Genomic DNA, 23488 nt, shown 5'->3' on the forward strand with positions numbered 1-23488 from the left:
GCACTCAGCACACCGAGGCATCGTGAAGGATCCTCCAAGGTTGTGTTCCGACAGAGCTAGGAAGCATGAGCGTTGTGGAAAGACCTGAGAGCGGAGGCACGCAGCCCCAGGACACAAGGAAGGCACCGATAGTGTCGCGAATGGATTGTGACGGAATGCTTCAGGAGTAGTAGACGGCGAAGAGGTCAACGAAGAAGGTTGTTGCCGCAAAGACGACGTAACGATCCGCAAGACGGCGTAACGACCCTCAAAGTCGAAGTCGATAGAGATGTGAGTGATGGGCAACACGCCAGGCAGAATAGTGGAAGGCGACTAGGACACCCGTCCCTCACTTGTCTGCGGGGTACACCTGCTGTGCCACCATCATGCAGGACGCGCCAAACCTGCCCAGACGCGGTTCATGACGCCCAATTACATCTGAGATTGCCGCCATTAATGGTAACTGAACCGCCGAAAGTTCGCTTCGGAATTGACTCGCTGCGGGCTGCCAGCTCTTGCGGGTGGTGGTGGTCGTGTTGGTGAACGAGGACAGGATCCAAGGCGCAGCTGCCTCGTTGAAGCTTGTTCAGCAGTAGCTGCAGCACTTGCCAAGCATTGACATGACATAACACAGATTGGAAGACCAGCCGTCGTGATCCTTCTGGATATCATGGTTTCTAAGGCATCAAAGTGTTGTGACAATGTTTCTTTACCACTACCTCCCCAAACTACCTGTGCTATGCTATCCCTCTGTCTGTCTGTCTGTCCATCCTATCATACACTAGAACTTGGTATTCATGCCCATAATCGAACCAATAAAACCCCCTCCGCCCAGCCAAGAAGTCAAATACGCCATAAAAATGCTCAACCAGAAACGCCCAAGCCCATCTCCGCAGCAACCCGTTCTTCATCCTAATAAACCACAGGTTCAGCCGCAACACCCCACCTCTCACGCACACGCATCTTGACAGCGAAGCTCTCAAACTGCCACGTATTGTTTCGCTCATCGAGTGTCTATTCGTATCGTGTACCAGTACATGTACCAATGGCATAGATCCCGTCGTGCGCTTGTCGATTATTGCATCCGTAGCAGACCTATCGTCTACGGTAGATATCCGCGTCTCTTTCTCTGTTATCTCTGTTATCGCGTCTTTGGTCCCTCCGGTCTGGACTGCGCGATCGTGTCCGTCCGTCTCTTCGTTCCCTCGCGAAACCTCTCGCGTCATTCCGATCGGGTCGATCTCTGTACGCGCGGTTGCGGTCCGAACGATCATCTGTGTATCCTTCTCTCGAGTTACCCGAATCGCGCGAGCCGCGGCGGGGTCGATCGTCTGGTTCGCGGGAACGGCGGGGGCCTTCTGCGCCGTAGCTGGGTATATATGTGTCGCCGCCGGCGGTAGCTGGCGGTTGTCTCCTGCGGTCTGCACCATCGGGGCCGTAGCGGGGGACGGGTGGGAGGGGGTGACGGCCGTCTGCGGGAGGGGGTGGGAGACCGTTGTGGCCTCTGTCTGCGCCGTTGCCCCAGTTCGGTCTGCGGTCACCACCTGGTGGTGGGGGTGGAGGTCGGTGTTCGTAGCGGCGGTCGTAGCCTCCTCTTTGGCCTCTGTCGACGCCTGGCGGACCGCGATCTTGTGGGCCGCCGTATCTTCGGTCGCCGTTCTGCCATGATTGTGGTGGTGGGCCTTGGCCGGTCCATTCGCCGTTTGGTCCGCCGCCGACTGTGCCGCCTTGTGGTGCTGGTGGTAGTGCTTGCTTCTGGCCTCGCGCGTTCCGTCGATCTAGCTCGTGTGAATCTGCAAAAGTAGGGATGTCTTCCTCGCGCATGGGAAGTGGCTGCTCTCGGAAGTATGGGTGGTCGATGGCGTCGATGGCGTTGATTCGTTTCCGCCAGTCGAGCCTCATGAGGTCTTTGATGAGCGATAGTCCGACGGGCGAGAGCTCGCGGAACCGTTGAGCGATGGTACCGGTGTGGACGGGGAATGCGCGTATGGGTTCAGCGCCAGGGAGATCGCGCCACCCCGGCATGCTGTCGTCGTTTGGTGACCCGACCAGCTCGAAGATGATCTGGGCTTGGTGAATGTCGCTCTGTCCTGCAAGGATGGGCTTGCGCTTGAACATTTCTCCAAACACACAGCCGGCACCCCACATGTCGATAGCCGGGGTGTACTTCCTGAGCTGCAGAAGAAGCTCCGGAGGCCGATACCACCTAGTCACAACCAATGTAGTGTATTCGCGCTTCGCCTCGCCGTTGCCCCTGCCTCGTTGTGGTACCGCCTCGTCGTAGTGTCGCGCAAGACCGAAATCCGCTATTTGTAGCCGTCCGCGGTTATTGATAAGAAGATTGGCAGCCTTCATATCTCGATGTAGGATGTGGTTATCGTGGAGGTAGCGCAGGCCCTTGAACAGCTGCAGCATGTAGCACTTGATTTGTGCCTCCTTGAACTGGACTTCGGGGTTGTCGAGGAGACCTGATAGATCGTGGTCGGCGTAGGGCGTGACCATGTATAGAATGGCGCGTTTCCTTCCCTCGGTCTTTGGTCGTTCCACGGCCATCTCTTCCAACTTGAGGACGTTGTCGTGCGATAGCATCTTGAGCAGCTTGATCTCCCGCAGCGCCGTAATAGGGAAGCCGTCCTTTTCGTTGTGCATCAAGATCTTCTTCAGCGCAAAGATGCTGCCAGTGGCCTTTTGTCGCGCCATGTGGACTTCACCAAAAGTGCCCTCTCCCAGCTTCTTCATCATCTCGTATTCGCCGATCTTGCTGCATCCTTTGAAGCGTCGCTGCAGCGTCTGCGATGGCGTCGCGCCTGCCGAGTTCGCCATGTCGGCGGCGGTGGTGGTGGCTTGGGTTCGCGATGGAATGTTCGCGGCTACGCTTTGTACCGGCTGCTAGTGGTCCTCGGCGCAGATGTCCGCAGGAGAGTCGGGCTATTTCTCGAAACCGGTGGCGTGATGTTGCGAGATTTACGTGGTCGCGATGGCATGCGCTGCCATGGATGGGAGTTGCAAAGCAGAAGCTATTGTGCGGGCATGATAATAGGCGAAGACATTATCGTTGGTGAAGGAGCAAAGAACGCGATCCACGGTTGATGGCACAGCCTTGGCGCCGCACGCTAGCGTAGCCTCCGATCGACCTTAACCACACGTCCATCACGAAGACGTCAACAGGCCATTGCACCCCATAGCAACCAGGTTCGATGCCTTACTACCCTCGGAAGACGTCTCACGATACTGATACCTTGCCAGGCTCACAAACATCATGCAATCCACACGAGCCCGCATGGGTCCGCCCAAATATGCGCCGCACCCGAACCACCCTATCCACATCCACCCAGTCCGACCGCTTTACCGATTCATGGCTACTGGCCTCGGCGCATCCATGTGGTTCTTCGTACGTGAAGCGACCAGGTTGAAGGTGGCATAGCGCTAACAATGGCAGTTGATGTACCGCGCGAAGAAGGACGGACCCGCGCTTCTCGGCTGGAAGCACCCTTGGGATCACTGAGCATTTGATGAGCATCCAGAGGGGTGTGGATGACATGACAAGCAATGGGGTCGATACCGGGCACAGCGATTGTACATACTACGGATGATGCAGGAAGCAAACACCTGGACGGAGGGCTGTGATATCTCGCGCAGAGAGCGCCAAGAAATTCGAACTCTAAGAAGATCATGCCAATCGTACCACTGTCATGAATAAGTGCTCATACTGGTGACCTTGGGATGAGCATGTGCAAACGGTTCAGCAGAACATTGTAAGATCTACTTCGGCTGCAGCTCACGTTGCGCCGGTGCTCAGCCGTTTTGCACTTTCACTACCACGAAGACCTACCACAATAGCTACAATAGCAGCTGACCCGCAACGCGCTTTGCTGGCAGTCTTGGCGAGTCGAACAATGCTATATCCTGCGCCGCCTCTAACGCTGTAAACTACCATCGCCCCTCTGCTACCCAGCTCAACACCGCTGGCACAGACACACTTCTCGCACCTCCGTTCCCTGAACCATCAGCGCTTCTATCGGTTGATCTATTCCATCACACACTTTCATTCGCTGTGAACTTCACAGTTTCTGCTAGACAAATCGCTCCCTACTGGTTCTGCTTTGCCACTCCTTATCACACACGCATATACAGTCTACTATTGTCACCTCCGAGCACAGCCTAGTCGACCGCAGTCTTGTAAGGCGTTAAAATTAACTCAATGGGTCAAGATCTAACATCATAGAGGCCATGGACACTGCTACCATGTTCGCCAGCGGCGCATCGTATGGCTCGTCGATGGTTGGTATCACGTTATGATAGCCAGACTCGTGATTAACATCTCATAGCCTGCACAACCCCCAGCGAGCCATGATCTCGCGGACGTCAAAGCAGCGCTCAGCGGCTTCGCCGACCTCGCCATCGACAAGAACATTGAGCGCACCACCGTCATATACGTCGTCGGCTCTACTCTTCCCAAGCGAGTCCGCAAGCAAGGCGTCAAAGACATCGGTTCATCCCTGAACAGCATCTTCCGCATGGAGAAGATTTTCCACAACGACAACGAGGCTTTGGACTCGCTCGAGGGCATACTAAGCAAAGCCATCGACTACCACATCACCGCCACGGACATTGCGATCACCGAAGATCGGTACAAGGAGTTAACCGCTGCTATCAAGTTCGAGCTTGAACATATATCAGACAAGCAGGACTTTTTCGCTCTGATTAGCCGTTTCGTCTCCAAGGTCAGTGACTGCTCGGGTGTGCCTGTGCCTGCACCCATCCTCGCTGCCAAGCGGAACGTGGCTTCGGGCTCTGTCGCTGGCCACTGGCAGACCAACACACTTCCGATGAAAACTGGTTTAAACTGGAATGACAGCCATGAGAGAAATGCAACGACTACAGCCGAGTCGGACGACATGGACTATGACTTCGATGGTGCTCCGGACGTACAGACCAATTTCGCTCCAGGATCCGGAAACTCTCCTTTCCTTGGCGCTGTATTCGATTTCCAGCCTGGTAACGCATCTGAGGAGTCGACTTCACTTGGAGACATGAAGTTAGCGCCACGGCAAGGGAATCACGGCTACCTCGACGGAATCTCTTACGAGCTTCGTCAAAAAGGACTAGAGTTCTTCCACGACGAAGTGGAAAGAATGCACTGCAAATTAAGCCCCTTCCAGGGCATGCTGCTCGATCAGGACGGGCTTTACGAGCTGACGCACGGTCTGGATGCCAAGGTTCTCCACGACATAGACACGGAAGTGTCATCTCGTTCTACTCCGCCGTCAGACACGTGGCTTGATGAGAAATACAAAGACGGAGTACAAATGGAGCTCATCGCCCTGGGCGATACAAGCCACTTCCTAGCAAGAGTAAAAGAGGTCTTGTACTCCAGAGACGTCGAGATGGCCGACGTAACCGCTCACGATAGCTGGGCCGATCCGACGCTCAACCAGGAAGAGTTCGACGCGCTCAATCCTCTCAAAGCCCCACTTTTGCTACAGGGATTGTCTGTCGACAAGCGCCGACACTTCCTTTGTCGTATGCTACGCAAAGCGAAGCGCATGAACGATAAAGCAAAGTCAGCGCAGAAAGAGCGGTTACAGCCTTCAGAAATGATGGATATGGTGCATCAAGACGAACTCGCAGTCCTTCACCGCATCGACTCCGCAATGCAGGGCTCAATCTTCAAGCGAGATGACGCGGCAATCGAAAGAGCGTACGATAGCCAATCTGAGTCTGAACTCCGTGATTGCGGCAGACTCAACTCGTTCGTGGACAAGGTGAAGGGCTACCATCGGCGTCTGAGGAACTTTGTCTCGGCTGCGAAGGGACATGTTGCAGACGCCCTTGGGTTGCGTGGCGATAGCGGCGCTGCTCATACTGCTGATACACAGTACCCTCTTCCTCGTCCTCCTCCACCACCAGTCCAAGACATCAAGGGCTCGTTCATCTCCGCCCTTACGAACGCTATCAACGCCATGAATTCCAGCCTGAGCGCCACACACAACCTTGACGAACTCCTTTTCCAGCCAGCCGAGGTAGCCGATCTTGTGTCTAGACTGGAAGCTCGCATGCGGAGCGACCTTGAGCAAAAGTACGTCGACACGCCTTTGACATATCAGGAGCAAGAGACTCGATATGTTGAAGCTGCGAACCACTTTTTACAGTTGATACAGACTACTCACTGTTTTCGTGAGACGGTCATGGAGTATCGTCAGTTGACATCTTGAGGGCCTGTTCAGTGACGGCGTGATTACGATGCAAAACCCGTCGATCTTGTGTTGTGCAACTGGGATATGTTATAACTCTGGACCGAAAGCAAGCAATGCTCTGGCTCAATATTGTGTTTGGAGGCGGAGCAGCTTACGACTATCGCTGTGTAAGCGGTGCGGAGAATGTGTTTGGATGGTCAAACAGCGAGTGGGATTGATGATCTGAGACCAAAGTGGCTTGGGTCGTTGATAACGATGCTACTTTCATCGCATTCAGGTTAGTCTGTAAGTCACCACTGTTCAACTTCACATCGCATTGGATTGACGTTTGGCAGGAACAACACATTCGGACTGCTAGTGCTCGCGTTTCATCACCACCAGGTGTCGATAAAGCTTTTGTTTGCTTCTATCATCCCTTCTTTCGTATACATCATCATCATCCCGTCACCTCACACCATAAGTCCCGCCATACCCTTCTCAATATCCCTCTCCATCTTCTCCATCTCCACAATCCCCCTCGCCCTCTCCGCAAACTCCTCCAACCCCTTCGGCGTACAATTAGGCCCAACCTTTGCTACAGCCCTGAGGTACTCCATTTTCTGCTCCCTCATATCCTCATCATCCCAATTATTGCCCTGCATTCTAGCGTTAACCATATCCGCCGCTTCGTGCTCCATCTTCCTCGCCAGAGTGAGGAGTTGCGGTAGAGAGAGCTCAGTGAAGTCATCCCAAAAGGGTGCCACACCCGCATCCATACATGCAGCTAGTAGCTTTACTTCCATACCCCGGGCTAGTTTGGGGATCTTGACGTTGAGGTCCATGAGGGTTTGGAAGAAATCGGTGATTGTCTCTGCGCGGGTTTGGTCCATGATGAGCAAACTCGGTTGCGTGTGAAGGTTTTGTGGGTTTGAGTCTGTACTTGTTCTCTTTACTCGGTGAAGAGAAGAAGGAGTGAATCGGTGGGGTGGTTAATGGAACTAGACTTCTTCGCCTTATGAATGGCGGTACCTTATTGTTGTGTGACAGCTACACTTTGGTGCACTGTTCAGTCACTGTGTTGCGGTGAGTCAGTGGTAGTCACCCGCGCTGTGCCCTCCATTGTGGCAACGTGTGTATATAGGGGAACGAAAGCCACCTACTGCGTGATTGGGATGCAGTGAAAGTCAATCAAAGGGCCAGCATCGACACAGCTGACGAGCCTTTTACTGATTGTTAGCATCTCGATCAGAAAATGCCTGCAATTTCCATAACTCAAGCCGTTTTGTCATGTCGATGGGTATAGAACACTGATTGAGTGGGTATACGACCAATTAGGCACCAGTCAAGACATCTTCCGAAGTCGCCGTAAAATTGCAGCAAATCTGAGGGAATTTTTCAAGAAGATGCGCTTCGTCACAAGAAAGGCGCGATCCAATAAGCTCTCCCCTCTCGCTATCCTCCATACGACCCACCGCCCTCCCTTTCTTCACGTAGACACAGTCCCTTCCTTAGCACACCTCCCCGTCCACTCCCTCGCCCTCTTCTCAAACACCCCCCTCTCATTCGCAAACTCATTCGCAATCCCCACCTCCACCGCACTCTCCAACTCCGGATGATCCAACAACGTCCTCAAGCCTATCAACACCTTCTCCATCGTATTATTATGATGCCACTCCTCCCCAATCATCTTCCAACTCACAACGCCCGTCCGGGCGTCAACGTTGGGATGGTAGATTTTAGTCGTGAAGTTTAGTTTGGGTGGGGCCTCTGGGTATTCGTCGGTGAATTGGATGTGGAAGGCAAAGGTACCGCCTTCGTAGGGGGAGGCGGAGAGGCCGTGCAGGGTGCCTGTCCATTCGAAGATGTCGCCGTGTTTTAGTTCGACGTGGTAGCCGGCTGCGGGGGTTTTGCGGAGGCTTTGGTATTCTTTTTCGAGGCGTTTTTTGGTTGGTGTCATGGTTGTGGGATATTATCAGTCGAAAGTCTTCCAACGATTGCGATTTTGATATACAAAGCAGCGAATATGATGCGAAACGTTGTCGTGTAGTTGAAAGAGAAAGATGTTGAGGCTGTTGGTTTGGTTTGGCATACGTCATAGCGCGACTGCTGTGGTGCGCGTTGGTCCGACGCGACTTCCCATCCCTTTCTACCAACGCGCCTCACATATTGCACTATTGGAACGCGCACGTGCGCATTGGTTTGAACGCTTTATCGAAATTCTGCAAGTGGCATTCCTTCATTGCGATATGTGCTAGCGCCTGCGCTCAGCAGGCTGTCATACAGCTTCTCTATTCCAATCATTCTGTATAGCCTCATCGACCATATGAGATGTCTCATTGAAGATATCTCCCGCTATATCTGCACATCTTGCGCTTTAAATCCCGTCAATCTAAACACTCGTACTTGTTCTCGCCAACCCCGTCGCGCGTCGAGACGTTGCCAACATCCGCTCTTGCGTCGAACCCGAGAGCTCCGCCATTCGCTTGCTGCATGACTTCCTTCTCGCTATGACTAGCGGCGTTACATCCGTTTCATTTTTTCCATTCGCTGGCCGTTCTACCCTCCCGCCTGGGTAACAGGTCTTTCTTAGAGTGCGGCGCTCACGCTATCTCCGTAGCGTGCCGCGCATCCGAAGAAAAGACTCTGCACCCTAAGTCTCCATACGGTCGAGAAATTTCGAAGCCATAGCTGCAAAACTTTTGAGGCCCATGGCATCGGTTCCCGGACGGTACCTCGCCGTTAGTCGTATGTACGCATTTTCGTGAGACACATCGAGCTTCCCACCCCGCACATCCATCATCAGGCGGCCGAAAACATCATCTTCGACTTGCTTCGTTAGTCTGAAGAGCTCCTGGGTATCAAGCGGTAGGTAATCTTTCCAGAACGGCGCTGTACCCATGCTTTGGTAGACTTCGACAAGCGCATGCTGAAGGGCTTCGTCGTGTTTGAGGTAGGATACCAGGCTGTTGGCCTGTACGAGCTTGTCGTAAAACTCGACGAGTGTGCCGCTGCGAAGATCGTTGGCGAGCTTGATATTATATGGCTTGGCTGACGTGGGCTCTTTGAGGAGGGCCAAATCAGCGTCCATAAGCATGTCGCTATACGCCACGAGCGTGCCAGGTGCCATCGAGGAGGGGATTTGTGTGCGAGCTCTCGGGAAGGAGAAATCGCTGTCACTTGTCACCGGTGCATTGCCGCCACGGTCAGCGCTCGAAGACCTTGACGCGGATCGATAGCGGTATCCAGCACGGCCACGAGGAACTTTGACGAAAGCTCCTATCTGCTGAGGAGATTGCGACCGGGTGACTCTTCTACTCTGCCTCAAGGCCTCACGCACAGACCGCTGATGTCTATGGATCAGCTTGGAGAAGTTGCTGCTATACTTGATATTGCTCCACATCTCCTGCCGACCAGTTGAGTACTCATTGAGTATGAGCGATGGGACCGAAGCCAATTGCCTCCTTATGACCCTTCGATCTATGCCTCGAAGAATGTCGAATTCTGCATGGCGCGCCATAGTGATCAACTGGCTCTCAGGGAGGCGGGTCCGGGATGACGATTGAGCTGGGTTCCTCGACTTGAGAGCGCAGTACAAGCCGACTAAAGTCTTAAAGCGAAAGTCTTCATTGATGCAGAGAAGACGTGTCGATTGCTGACGTAGCGGCCGAAGTTCCCTCAACTCCTCATCCGACAGTGCGTCTTCTTCAGCTTGAGCAGCGGCCTGGGCTGAGACCGTCTCTTCGTTAAGCGTAGACACGCTAGGTTTTACTGGCGTCGATGACAGCACAGCCGGGGTCGGGGCGGTATTGATAGCTGTTGCTTGGACTGGCACTTCGGTAACGGATGTAGTGTTGGCATGCTGATGGGAACGCTGAAGTTGTTACTAACGAACGAGTCATGAAGACTACGGAGCCTAACTAACCGATGCGTCTTGCTCTTCGGACGCGGAGGCTACGGGCGCTGCATGCCCATCTTCCACATTTCCTTGAGGTTTGACAAACTAGATCTAATCAGCAAGGAACCCTACAAGCTAGAGTGACGGAGCTCTACGTCGGTCTGCGTCTCAGATGGATCATTTGTTGCAGAATCTTCACTGACTTTGAGACCACACGTAGGGACCGTTGAAGTTTCACGATCTGGTGCAGCATGATGCGCGGGTGCGCGGCCTTGCAGGAGTTGGATGAGCAAGGACTTTATCTCCTGTTGCTCAGTCTTGAGCTGGTCGATGCTTGCTTTGACCGCGTCAAGGTCAGCCTTGGTAGCAAGTCCTACGGTTCCATGGGCGACCGTGTCGCCGACCCTCTGCAGAGGTACCATCGTTGGGTGGCTGAATGAGGAGGACATTGTGAAGCGGTGGTCGTGTGAAGTGAGAAGTCGTGTCGAGCGCGCTCTGCTGGTAAAGACTTTAATAGCAGGTGTAAAGTTACAAGAGTCTGATTGAAGTGGTTGAGCGGGTCGATGGGCGTTAAGGTCTTTCATCGGGCGCCTGGCCTGAGTTTATATACACCTAGGGGGCCGCTGAATCCATCATGTGATGAATCCCTTCGCTTGGTGAATGACTGTGGCGCTGCTAATCGTCGTGGTCCGAGGAGACGCAGCCATAGCATCTGTTGCAGCTGAAGTGAATCGTATTTAGGCGGAAGGTCGTGGGCGTTCCGGTTTGTGGTGGAGTCTTGGCAGAAATGCCGCGCTACTTTATCGTGGTATATACGTATACCATGCGAAAAGATGGTGAAGGTAGAGTTACTATGATGAATTCGCATTGCCATATCGTTGCCTATATATAGAGCAAAGTGAAGCTTGCGAGCTTCAAAGGGTGTCAGTATCGATCTTGATAGTTCTAGGATTGAGGAGCTTTAGTCACATGTCTTATATGATGGCAATGTGAACAAGCCGCGAGCACAAGCGTTTGTGGCTTGTCATTGTCCATCCCGGCCAAACCTCGCATCCCTCATCCAAGAAGCAATGGCCTACTGCTTCCTGATCATCAGCTCAGCCTGTGAAGGTGCGTTGACTCCAGAATGCTTAGGAGCACTGAACCAGCTTCGTCCATCTACCTTCACCACTTCGCATTTCTCCCTGTACTCGCTCTCCACCGCTGACCCTCGGACGTACCGCAGAGGCAGAGGTCCCTCTTGCTACTTTCCATTCCACTTCTCTTCAACGTTCTCAATTCCAGGAAGAACCAGATGCCTGCAGGTCCAGCAGGCCTAGCAATCTGTATTGCTGGCTCGAGGATAACAGCCTTAGAGTTGAGATGGATGATGAATGAGTAATCGTTGACGAGATCGAAGCCCTGCGCAACAGTGGAGTTAGCGAAGTTGAGGAGTGGCTCATGATCTGTCAGTAGAGTCTTGCAAGCCGGTGTGTATCGTACGTCTTGAACAAAGAGGGTGACGATGTTTCCCTGTATCTGCGCTAGAGTTCGGGCAACATCCATAGCTGCGAGATGTTGGATGAAGCCCCGCTCACCCGTCGATCCAGGAAAGAGAGGACCGAGATCGAAGCAAATGACGCGGGTCACTGGCTTGATGTTGTGCGCGTTCTGGCGCAGGGTGTGTAGAAGATCGAGACGAACGGCGCTTCCTTCCCACTTGTTAGTCCAGCATTTAAGAAGGGGGCGCATGAACTTCAGCGCGTTGTCGAGAGGAATGGTTTGGACTGCGCTACCCCAGTGAATGTCGAAAAAGAATGGACAGTTTTGTTGCATCTCTTTCATTGCCCGGAACTGCAGAGGGCGGAGATGTGGTAGATCCGCACGTCCCTCTGGCATCGCGACAGGATCTTGACAGGCGAGGTCTATAGTAGTATGGGCATTAATCTCTAGAAGGTCTCTGGATCTGAGCTTGAGCTCCGCTATTGTGTTGTTCTGCTTGAGAGTAAGAATTGCTCTTCTAACGTATAAGACTAATTTGAAAGAGATCTTGATGCTATACAAGTTAGTAAGATGTGCTAAACTGTTTAGGCGAAGAGAAGAGTACTGTTAGCAAAGTTCAATCAGTCGCTGTGGTGTGTGGATTGGCCTGCTAGCCCCTCCACTGCTCGCGTAGACCCGCGCAAAGTCGAAAGGTTAGCTGTAGAGAAATTTAGAGAAGCCATCTCTATCTTCTAATATTAGCGATAGAGGGGGAAGTGTAGTTAATAAGCAGCAAAAGAGCTATTTATTGCTTTCGCAGTAAGAATACAAGCAAGAAATAAGCGAAGTATCTAAGCGTAGAATGCTTACTAATTAGTTAAGCTATAAAGGCAAAAAAAGCTAAAAAGTATAACTTTCTATTAGAGAATTAAAGCTCTACTCTAATTAGTTAGATCTAAATATTACCTTTTTATATAAGTATTATATTTTTATATAAGTAGATTTAAGTTACGTAATAAATATTAAAACTTCTAAAAAATTAATATAATTCTCTTTTTTACTAAAATTACTTTAGTTACTTACTTAAGTAGTAATTCTATAAAGCACTACTTAAAGTAGAGAGTAATTATTATAGGTAGAAGCTAGGTTATTAGAGCTGTTATTAGATTATATAGAATCTAAATTAAATATATACTTAGGTAACGTTAAATTCTAAATAATAGAGATCTATATAGATTAGATTGTAAGCATTCTACTGCGAAAGCAACTAATTAGGCGTGTGTTTACGCCTGTCCTGATCTACGTATTAGTGGTGATCAACAACCTACTCTCGCGAGGCTTCTTCACGTCGAGTAAAGTGGACATTCGGTGTCGCTATTGTGTACAATAGCTTTGCGACAATACCTACCGATCGGGTTGCACGACGTACTCACGGTCACAGCCACTTGTGCACAGACCAGACCACGCTAGGCCCCTTTGTAGAAGTGCGCGTTGTCGGCACCAGTTTACGGAAGGCTTCGCTGGGCTCAGACTCGGGCAACTACAGTTCTCAGCACTTGCGAGACGTGCTTCCTGCTGCTTACAGAAGATCGTGTTTGTATGATCGAGGCAACGTCATTAGTTGGTAGATCGGGAAAGAGACTGGGAGGCAACGCCCGAAAACAGGATGTAGCCTATTGTAGGTTCAGTTTCATATTTACTTTCTGACGGCCGAAGCATCACCAACCCTATAGCCAAACTTGAGCAAGTCTTGCTCCTCTATCTGGGCTTTCTTCTCCAGCAACTCGTCAACATCCCACGTCGCACCCAGTAACCGGCCATTCAACCACATCCGCTTCTCACTGCTCAACCACACGCAAAACGCGCCACCAAGACCAACATCATCTGTGAGATCTACAAAGTCAGCAAAAGAATACCACAATCATGCAGCGATGCACTCACAAGAACGGAAGCTGTCAGGCGTAGTCTTATCCGCCATCTCAGTATTCACAGCCCCAGGATGCACAGCAACTGCTAGTATACCATCCGGACCATACTGCTCTGATAAAAACTCAACAAGACGTGCCTGCGCAAATTTCGAGATGCAATACGCAGTATTCGCAATGTGGCCGTTGGTGATGCATGCTGCAAAGGAGTTGATTGCGATAAACGTCTTCGCGCCATCACTCTCCTTCAGCAGCGGAATAAAATGATGCGCAACGAGATATGTGCCTTGCACGTTGACATCGAACACATCTTGGAAATCTTGCGGATTGCCTTGGTCGACTTTCAACACTACCGGTCCTGAGTACCCCGAATTGACGATCACAACGTCCAGCCTTTCCACTTCTTCTTTCACGTTCCTCGCAAGTTGCGCAACGCTTTCATTGGATGTTATATCGACTTTCAGGCTCTTGACCGATGTCGAAGAATTGAGGATTTGAGCTTGTTTTGCGACTGCTGCTAGCTCTTGGGCTGAAGATGACCTTGCTGCTAAGATGAGAGACGCGGCACCCGCTTGTGCATATGCGTATGCAATTCCGGCTCCAATGCCGCGAGATGCACCGATTATGAGGACGTTGAGCGGCTTTGGTAATTTGTTGGAAGCTGGGTCTAAGGCGGCGGTCGGTTTCTTATGTATCGTCTTTGTGAAACCGCTGGCGAGCGTGGTATCTCTTGTTCGTTGCGACATGGTGTTATTCTAAGCGGATCAAGGAAAAGACATCATGGAAGATGTTCGCGGCTCGTTCTCGATATAAAGGTGCGCCTTATCTGGCCCAAAGAGGGTTGGTCAAAATGAGTCATTCTGAGCCGACGCGATACATTCCAGCCTTTGCCTATCTTCATTGTTTCTCGCGTTCACATTATGCATCAAGATGGCGATGAAGTAGCGAACCGGGAATTCGCGTGACATGAGATGAGATCTTGGTACGGTCGTAGATCTGGTAGCGACCCCGCAGACCTCGCATCTTACTCAGCACAGAAAGCTTCCCAAAGCTTGACCATGCGTAAGCAACGCGCACTCACACCCTAACAACATGATGCTGTTAGTAATTCAGCCTCCGGAATCACTAACAACGTCGGTGAGGCGATCGAGAGCGGAGATGGGTATATGACGCGAGGCGCTAACGTAGCGCCATGGGCAAATACAGGTGGGTCCAGCCTGACGCGTCTGGGATCATGACGAACATTTCTTTTTCGAGCAGACCTGAACACCAACATTCCATCTCACAACTCTGCGAGCTCCGGTAATATCAATGAACACAAGCATGTGCTGCAGCAGTAAGCATCGATTTATAAACCCAAGTACGCCCTATGGACGACCTCGGGACAAAAGCCATCCGTAAGCGTGTTTTGGATGCGATTAGGTAATAGTAAGATGCGCGAGCGAGACCTTTGACGACGTTATGATTGGAAGTGTGGTTTGTATGAGCTGCGAGATATAAATTCAGAGGCTCCAGCCCCATCGGCAGAATCACTTCCCGCATACCACATCGACGGCATCACACCCTGAATACTTCAACATGACACGTACCCTCATCATCTTCGGCGCGGGGCCAGGAATCGGTAATCACGTGGCTTCTGAATTCGCGTCTAAAGGCATTGAGCATGTCATCCTTCTGTCGCGCAACACAGAACGTCTCGAGAAGGAAGATGCGCCTTTCGTTGGCAAAAGCAACGCTTCTGTCAAGGTCGACATACTCCGCATCGATCTCGCAGACACAAAGTCCATCCCAGATATACTCAAGCAGCTCGACAGCATGACCGAAGGCGAAAATGTAGAAATCGTATTCTTCAACGCTGCTCGTATAAAGCCGAACGATGTCCTGGGTGTCAACGTGGAGGAGATTGAGGAAGACTTCAAAGTAATGATTCCCTCTTCGACAACCACATGACGGACCAGACTCTAACGGAAATATCCAGACCACGAACCTCGCCCTTTACGTCATAGCACAGCACTATATCCCCAGACTCCAGAGCCTGGCCAAGTCAAACTCGTCGCTCAAGCCCGCTCTTCTCGTTACAAACAGCCATCTGCCGTGGGATCCTGTGCCGCAACTCCTCTCGCTGAGTCTGGTGAAGGCTTCGCAGAAGAATATGGTGGAGAGCTTCAGTCGTGCGTTCAGTGATAGCGGTGTACATATCGGGCTTATCTATGTCGAGGGAGTTGTAGCGCCAGAGAATAAGGTGCTGAACCCTAAGACGATTGCAGAGAGGACTGTGGCGTTTTGGGAGGGTGGGGAGGGGGTTGGTCTTCATATCAAGGAGGAGTGATGTTGGGATCATGGACACGAATGTTAGGATAAAAGCCTGTGTTTAGCTCGAGTATGGCCTTGCTAGTATTGCCATTATGTCAATGGCATTCCTTCATCGTCATGTGCAAAAAGGATAAGGTAACAAGATCGACAAGATCGCAGTTTGACCAGACGAGTTTGGCATTTTGGGTGCAGAAACGACACTACAGATTTGAATATTTCCTGTTATCATTGATCGCATTCACATCGCAGTGTTACCGCCCGCTAACACCTTGTCCTATGTCAAACAAGTTTAAACGAGCAGGCCTCCTTGAAAGCGTCCCGGTAATCATCAAAGTGAAGATTCATCTGTGAGCAGTCATCGTAGCCAAACCCTACTCTTTTGAATGTACCCTCGTACGTGGCTTGCCAAACGTGACCATCCTCCTCCCACGTATACGGCTCTCCCTCGGTAGCTATCCTCTCCAAGAACAAGCCCTGGAAACACCATTTTGAGCCATCGCTACTCGGGACGCATAATATAGGCGCGAAATGCGTGACGCGGGAAAACACGGCTGTGTCCGTCGGGTCGTCTGGTATCATGTCGATGACTGCGGGGCCGATGACATCAACGTCTGCAAAGCGTTCGGGAATGAGGAAAGGGTTGTACGAACGCACTTCCCCCTGTTCATCCTCATCAAGTGGAAACGGTGACTGGACTGGGAGGCAAAAGCCGGTGAGCGTCAGCTCACACTTGCCCGCTCCGAATACCTCTGTCTCGGAGCTATCAGACTCCTTGTGCTCCCAGGTCACCACTCGTGTGTAAATCACAACATTCGGGTCAAAGATAAAGTCATAGTACATGACTTTCCCAATGGTCTTCACCCACGACCAAGATGGCACCATCTTACTCAGTGTAGCAACTGCCTCTGAGTCGCCAGGCTGCTTCCGATGAGGACGAAGCCACAGCAGCCACTTTTCTAGCTGTGGTTTCCAGAGCCCGAAGAGGTAATCTCCCTCTGGGAACTTGTCAGGCATGGCTTGCTGCAACGCTCCGACGACGCCTTGTATTGCGGCCAAGCGATCAGTCCATTTGGTCAGTCTCTTTTCCGAGTACCGCGCTACAACCTCAGCCCATAGTTTCGAATGGTTGAAATTAGGTTGGTCGGTCGCGCGGGAGTTTTCTACACGGAGTAGTTGACCAAGAGTACGCACGTTGAAGAAATGGTCTTCTTCGGCGATATTGTGAACGGCGTCTTCATTTGCTTCCTTCCGACACTCGCATCTCTCGTGCTGGCTACACTGCCAGGCTAGTTCAGATGGTGTAGCATATAGTATTCTGCGCGCTAGAAAGCTCTCTTGGAACACCCATGCGCGGGTAGCGAGGGGGGTGAGAAGTTCGTCGATGTCGACATCTTCTATATTGGGGCGCGACGAATGATGTGCTGGGTTGCTCCAGTATTGTTCCTCTCGCTCGCGAATGGAGAGTTGAACTGTACGAGACGTGCCGTCTGGCATGTGAAAGGGTACCTCAATACGTTTGAGGGGTGCATTCGCGGCAGGGCTGAGGGACAGAAATCCTTCCTGGACGCTGGATGCACTCTGTGCCGAGATGACCAGCTCGGCTCCTGGGTAGATGGACTTCATGCATGGAATTTGGTCCGTCCAGTCTTGTATATCATCTTGTACTATGCATAGCGCATCAATCTGTTGTCTGAGGTCAGCTTCTGGGATAGATACAGTTCATGTATTGGTTGCTTTACCCATAGGTATCGCAAGCCAAAAGCCTTGCACACGTGGATGGCATCGGCGAGGGTGCGAGGGAGTGTCGAAATATCGATGCCTTGCATATGGGTCTCGAGATTACTTTTCAGCGTCTTGAGGGAGCCGGTCGTGCCCCATGCGTAACTGAGACAAGCGTAACCTTCCTGATGTTGTGGTGAGTCTGATGCAATCGATGCGCTATCCACAAGGCGGATAGGATCAGTTGCGAGATCGAGGACACGACGTGGCCATTCACCCTTGTCTGGTGCACACAGCGGATGATCAGCCTTGCATTGCTCGAACCAGCTGCGCGCTTGACCCAAACGATCTTCGAGATTGCTTAATAGCTCTCGGTACTTGTCGTTTTCACTATTGCGTATACCGAGCCATGGAATAGCAGAGTCTTCTCCAGCATCTGTTAGGCTGTTAGCATCATTTTCAAACACTCCCTCATTCCTCATTCCTTTAAAGGTGACTTAGGCTGATAGAAAGAAGCCTGACTAGCTGTAGAACTTACCAACCGGAGTGTAGATCTGGTAATCATTCGGTCTCTTGTCCACATACTTTCGGCCAAACAGCACCATACCGCCATATGGTTCACCCTCCTGCTTGCATGCCACATTTAAGACATTCTGGGGGTCGAAAAGGTGCCAATAGTCGACCGCTTCTTTGCGCCTAATATCGATAGTCGTGAATTCCGGCCGTCGAATATCGGTGACGGCATCAAGAGCCTGCAAGATTATTGAACATCCTTGACATTTGCCGGCAGAAACAAGAAAGTCTGCCGTTAGTGTGCTGGTCTCGAAGCCGTTGGCGAAATGGTGGCATATGGTGCATGATGGGGTTTCCTGGTCTCCTCCGCTTGCGGGAGCCTGTTTTGTGTCGTTCGTGTCGGATTCGACGCGGATCTGCTCATCAAGAGAAGGTTGGAGATGATCCGAGATCATACGCGCACGCGGCGGCGATGATGCAGATGTCTCTACCGCTTGGGCAAAAGCTTCTACCATGAGCTCTATGAGCTCAGACCAGTCTGACGTCATCGGCACTTGCCCAAGATGCGAACGAATCGAGCCGCCTGCGATAGCACCTGATCGATGCAGTAGTACCGACCTGTTTTACAGAAATCAGGAGAGATAGAACTCTTGTATGTTTTAAGGCACGTCGCTTTCGTATACGAATGCCTCAGCTGACTTGGCAATCCTTCCAAGGTCCTAAAGCATGCTTCAGCCGCACAGAATTAGGCAGGTTCGAACAGCTAAGGGCCGAAAGCTCAACATACTTGCCACAAAGATCAGCGGATTCTAGGCTTTCATTGCAGGATCGGAAAGTTGCGGAGGTTGCATCCATATGCATCCGCTTCAAGATTCACGGACAATGCAGGCGATTTACGAAAACAAATCCAGACTTATGAACATCGCATACGTAAATTGTACATCAAAGAAATATTCGGAAGGGTCGAGATCCTCAAACATCGCCTATCAGGCGATTAAAACCGCATCATCAAAGCTATCGCAATCATACCGTATACCAAAGTACAATCTCAGTGACCAGTCCGACCCAGAACCAGACGGCAGTCTGAGTCAAAGGCGCACTCTATTCGTTCTGATAGAAACCGCATACCACACCCTCCCAAAATCCTCAAATGGTATACCCAAAACGCCAATCTCTAATCCCCATCCCCATAACCTTTAATCCCCTAGCAACCTCCACCACCTCCACCACCACCGCCGCCTCCATCACCTCCTCCACCTCCACCACCGCCGCCATCTCCACCGCTGCAGCCTCCACCATCTCCTCCACTAAAGAAGCCACCTCCGCCTCCGTATCCTGCTGTGTATGCGTATGCGCCTCCCGTGTCGCTACCACCGCCGTAATGCCGCTTGTTGCGCTTCGAGACCTTTGTTTGCCGCATCGGGGGCGGGTATTCGGAGGGTGATTTGGACATTCCGCAGCCCATTTTGGCGGGTGTTGGTTTGTGTTGGTTTGTGTTATCGGTGTGAAGGTTTGTGGGTTGCGGGATGTGGATGTGTGATCGTATGACTTTGTCAAAGTTGGTCTTGGATGATGTTGGTATGCAAAGATATGTGGGTTTGAGATGAGTGAAGTGTGAAGATACGTATGAGTTCCCTGTTAGAGAAGACGTCGTGGATATGTCGAAAACTGGTTCGTGACAATGATAGTCCCTCATCCTCCCACGGAACCCTCGACCCTATATACTCACCCACAGTACTCATCATGCTCACCTTACCACACTACCAGCCACAGAATCTGCCTTACCCGTACACAGCACTGTCATCAGGCCCCCCGTACACAGCAACCACAGCACCCACAACCGTCACAACACCTACCCTCATTCCGTTCTAACCAAGCGAGACATCCAGTCGCATCCTCAAGCGCACAACACTAATCCCACAAACGTGACCGCCCCAGCCCCAACCCATCAGCAACCAGGCGTCCAGCGTCCTACCGCTACCCAATCTGGTTCGTCGTGTTCGTTTACTCGGATAAGGCATCCCCCACCCGCCCTCTACACCTAGATCAACAAAACGACCAACGCGGATTAGGAAGTAATCGAGCGCATACATATTACATACTGCGCACAGGGTCTCGCAATGCCACAAATGCGCACATCATTTACCACATGAGCTTCGCAGGGCTGAGTCCACAAACCAATGTCTACGGTAGGTGGAGGGAAAGGACGCTAGAAGCGAGGCTGTGCCCCCGTTCTGCCGATCACGTGGAACTTCGATCCTACACGTGGACGCTTGTCTAGCTGGAAGACATGGAAAAGGTGGCCTGCAGCATACATTACTACCTACGTATCAGCACGAAAGCCTGCAAGATCCTAACGAAACCTTGTAGGTCGGGCCTCTAGTCCTTCGACTTCCATCATCCTCTGCAAGTCGCTGTTCACGTTTCCCCCCAAACGCGATGATCCAACGATGCAAAGCCTACCTACGTCGGCCCGAAACCAGCAGTTCGGTGTGCTTTATCGGGTTTAGACCAACCCCGGAATCTTCCATGGAAGCAGCGAAGAACGTTATTATGGAGCTAGCATGCGCATTTGGCAACCTGTCAGGCAGAGAGTCAAGATAGCGAGCTGTGGCTGTGTATTCTTGTCGATCGATCGCTCGTGGGCGAAAGCTGGTAAGCTTGTGATATAGTACCGTCTGCCATGGAATCTGAAAAGGGGACCTGCGTAGTGATGTACAACGCAATGCCGCCTGCGATATCGATACTATGTCGCCTGCGATACGTGTATTGCGCCGAAATCAGGGTAAAGCGTCCCGGGACGATTTGCCTCAGTCTTCACCGTACTCGACCTGGTCACTACCATCTCACAGCCTCCCATCTCACATACGACGAAAAACCCGCATATTGAACTTTCAAAATTATGTCATTGGAGTATATAGCGCCGTGTCGATCGATAAACATTCACAGAGACAGGAGACCCAAGTATATAGAAGGAAAAAGAGAAGCAAGGGAAAAAGATGCTAGAAGCACACAACACACAAGAAATGGGGGTCTCTCCAAACTCCCGACCGAACCACCGCCCCTAGAAAGAAAGGGTCTCAAGAAAGCGCCCGTGGTCTCCGAACCGTTCAGCCAATCTAGTCGTCGTAAAGGTTTTCTTTTTCGCGGGGGTAGAAAAGGCGTAAAAAAGTCTTGATCAAAGAAGAAGGCTGCAACTCCCCCCATTCTAACACGTCTGCCGTGAGATCTCGATCCAGAAATGCGAAAAAAAGCGTGGAAGTAGCCAAAAGAAGTGAGAACCTCTCGTATCCGCCCCAAGACGCTCGTTGTACGACGTAATCAAGTCTGCCCCAAGCACGCGCGTGTGTGACTCCAATGATGTCGTTTCGCGTCTCACTTTCCGCCCTGCTTCTTCGCCTTGAGCGCAAGATGCGAGTACACCCATCCACCGCCAAGCGCGAGGAGTACACCGAACCATTCTCTTCCGCTCAATATCTTGCCCTCGCTGTACCACCCTATACTCAGGATCATGATGGTCTTGAGGTGGCTGACAATGTTGAAGGTGAGTGCGCTGGTGCGGCCGATGATCAAGAACTGACTCAGGTTGTACATTGAAGCCATGATACCGGAGGCGCATACGCTCCAGAGGATGTCGGTGGGTACGGTTGATAGGTTCGGGATGGTGTCGAAGAAGGGTACGAAGGGGATGAGGAGGCAGACGGAGATTGGCGCTTGGTTGAGGAGAAGTTGGGGTGGCGAGACGGCGAAGTCTTCGATCTTCTTGCCGATCCAGATCTGGTACAGAGCGGTACTGCAGAATGCCAGGGTCGCGACGATGACACCGAATAGCTGGGTCTTGGCCGCCTCATTGATCGTGAAGGAGACGCCAATGCATGTTGCGAGAATAGCAGCCAGCATGTATCGTGTAACCTGCTTTCGGAAGAGGACGAAGTTGATGAGGACGACGGTCGGCGTAGTCATGACTTTGGAGAGCTGGTAGAAGCCGATCGAGTTGAATGTCAAGCTAAGGTTGCCAAGCACAACGTAGCCGGCGAAGAAGCCGCAGACGGGCAGCATGTTCCAGACATTCAGCCGTACGGCCTTGAAGGCATGGAAGGGTCGGAGGGTCGAGATGAAGAGGACGAGACCGGTGGCTGTGAAATGCCACATGACGACCATGAGCTGGCATCCTTTGAGCTGCTTGTCGCTGAACACTCTATCCGACTGTCAGCGGGTCCCCCACTAGCTCTACCGCATGTTGCATACCGCTTGCTCAGGAAGATCAGGCCCAGTGTTGATAGCGTATTCAGCGCAATCCAAAAACACGTTATCAGCTTCTCCTTGAGCGGTACTGGCGTAGGCTCGGCTGCGGGCTTCTCGAAAGTGGGCAGCTCTTCGAGCTCGTGGGACTCTCGGGGGTCAACATTGTCGACGAGACCCTCGATTGAAGGGCGCTTCTCAACTGCGTGCTCTGTTAGTCCCTGCGTGTTCCATTTCCAACAGGCGGCATGCCGACGCCCATGTGTCAAGGGTCTAGGCGGTGTCCGGGGTTCGACGTACCCATGGTATGTGATATTGAGTTGAGAATGTAGCGAGCGACGGTGGAGGGCTCGTGTGGGCTATGCCTTCATGCCAGTGCCAGAGGGAAGGCGCGAGCTGGCGATGCGAGGGAAGGCGTAGGACGAGGCAGGCGCGGGCTGACTTGGTTGTCGCACGGTAGCGGGTGGGCCGGGGAGGGTTGCGGCGGTGCAGCAGATCGTCCGGTGTGGCTTCAGACGCGGACGATGCAGTTGCAGCGACCAGAGACAACAACAGAGAGGCAGAAGAGGATGAGGCGGTTCGGGGAGGGCTGCCGGAGAAAAGAGACAAGGCGAGGCGGGGAGGGCCAAGGGGGTACACGACAAAAGGCCCAAGTAAGATGCTATCCGAAAGGGATCCTCAGACGCCAAGGCGACTGCTGAAGGGGGCGAAGACGATGCAGGGTTCGTTGTTCAGGCACGTGCCCGTAAGCCACAAGCCTCATCTCCACGGCCAATCAATCCCACCTTAGCGCCACGCTGTCCAGCCAAATCTACGAGGTTAATTTTAGGCCTCGATGCGGTAGCGCTACTGCTTTTGGTTCCGTCCACTGTCTATACGGGCTGGCAGCATCGTGAAGAGCTTCAATCTCCTCGAACTCGCAGTGTGATATACAGTGGTGATCAGCTTGGCACTCTCCCTTACCCACTTCCCAAGACACATTGGTCGTTTGGGCGTTGCTTCTGGAGTGCCGACACATCCGGCTCCGCTCCGCCCATCTCGGGCAGAATATCTCCCTCGTAGTACCTGTGTTGCTCCGATTACGAATCTTGGTGCCCTAACACGGCGGACGCAGCATTTGGTGTCCCTTCCGGATCCGCTGGCTGGTGCCACCTACGACTACCCGTACCGGTAATCTGCATGTTTGCGCGTCCCGATGCATAGTCGCAACTCTGCAACTTGTTGGCATTGTGAAGGTTTTGGGGGTAATGCTTGTACGGTTGCCA

General features: G+C 52.0%; 8 protein-coding genes across 8 annotated transcripts; 2 read left to right on the top strand and 6 right to left on the bottom strand.

Annotated features, from left to right (window-relative positions):
- Positions 1–1074: 1074 nt before the first annotated feature.
- Positions 1075–2802, bottom strand: J4E78_009740 (uncharacterized protein; the record flags this gene model as incomplete). The annotated part of the gene is made up of 1 exon (XM_049370328.1): positions 1075–2802. The coding sequence occupies one exon, from the start codon at positions 2800–2802 to the stop codon at positions 1075–1077; it is 1728 nt and encodes a 575-aa protein (XP_049217878.1).
- Positions 2803–4209: 1407 nt separating this feature from the next.
- On the top strand, positions 4210–6194 carry J4E78_009741 (uncharacterized protein; the record flags this gene model as incomplete). Its single annotated transcript, XM_049370329.1, has 2 exons — positions 4210–4260; positions 4308–6194. 2 exons carry the CDS (start codon positions 4210–4212, stop codon positions 6192–6194), a joined length of 1938 nt encoding a protein of 645 aa, XP_049217879.1.
- Positions 6195–6625: 431 nt separating this feature from the next.
- On the bottom strand, positions 6626–8112 carry J4E78_009742 (uncharacterized protein; the record flags this gene model as incomplete). The annotated part of the gene is made up of 2 exons (XM_049370330.1): positions 6626–7055; positions 7673–8112. 2 exons carry the CDS (start codon positions 8110–8112, stop codon positions 6626–6628), a joined length of 870 nt encoding a protein of 289 aa, XP_049217880.1.
- A 693-nt stretch (positions 8113–8805) lies between these two features.
- On the bottom strand, positions 8806–10499 carry J4E78_009743 (uncharacterized protein; the record flags this gene model as incomplete). Its single annotated transcript, XM_049370331.1, has 3 exons — positions 8806–10026; positions 10078–10155; positions 10206–10499. The coding sequence occupies 3 exons, from the start codon at positions 10497–10499 to the stop codon at positions 8806–8808; spliced, it is 1593 nt and encodes a 530-aa protein (XP_049217881.1).
- Positions 10500–11214: 715 nt separating this feature from the next.
- On the bottom strand, positions 11215–14182 carry J4E78_009744 (uncharacterized protein; the record flags this gene model as incomplete). The annotated part of the gene is made up of 3 exons (XM_049370332.1): positions 11215–12085; positions 13212–13404; positions 13453–14182. The coding sequence occupies 3 exons, from the start codon at positions 14180–14182 to the stop codon at positions 11215–11217; spliced, it is 1794 nt and encodes a 597-aa protein (XP_049217882.1).
- Positions 14183–15014: 832 nt separating this feature from the next.
- Positions 15015–15765, top strand: J4E78_009745 (uncharacterized protein; the record flags this gene model as incomplete). The annotated part of the gene is made up of 2 exons (XM_049370333.1): positions 15015–15356; positions 15415–15765. 2 exons carry the CDS (start codon positions 15015–15017, stop codon positions 15763–15765), a joined length of 693 nt encoding a protein of 230 aa, XP_049217883.1.
- A 263-nt stretch (positions 15766–16028) lies between these two features.
- On the bottom strand, positions 16029–19446 carry J4E78_009746 (uncharacterized protein; the record flags this gene model as incomplete). Its single annotated transcript, XM_049370334.1, has 4 exons — positions 16029–17432; positions 17489–17904; positions 18007–18519; positions 19194–19446. 4 exons carry the CDS (start codon positions 19444–19446, stop codon positions 16029–16031), a joined length of 2586 nt encoding a protein of 861 aa, XP_049217884.1.
- A 1910-nt stretch (positions 19447–21356) lies between these two features.
- Positions 21357–22527, bottom strand: J4E78_009747 (uncharacterized protein; the record flags this gene model as incomplete). Its single annotated transcript, XM_049370335.1, has 3 exons — positions 21357–22179; positions 22230–22425; positions 22524–22527. The coding sequence occupies 3 exons, from the start codon at positions 22525–22527 to the stop codon at positions 21357–21359; spliced, it is 1023 nt and encodes a 340-aa protein (XP_049217885.1).
- Positions 22528–23488: the final 961 nt, after the last annotated feature.

Source organism: Alternaria triticimaculans (assembly GCF_023758025.1).
Source record: "Alternaria triticimaculans strain BMP 0046 chromosome Unknown scaffold_23, whole genome shotgun sequence".
NCBI lineage: Eukaryota > Fungi > Ascomycota > Dothideomycetes > Pleosporales > Pleosporaceae > Alternaria > Alternaria triticimaculans.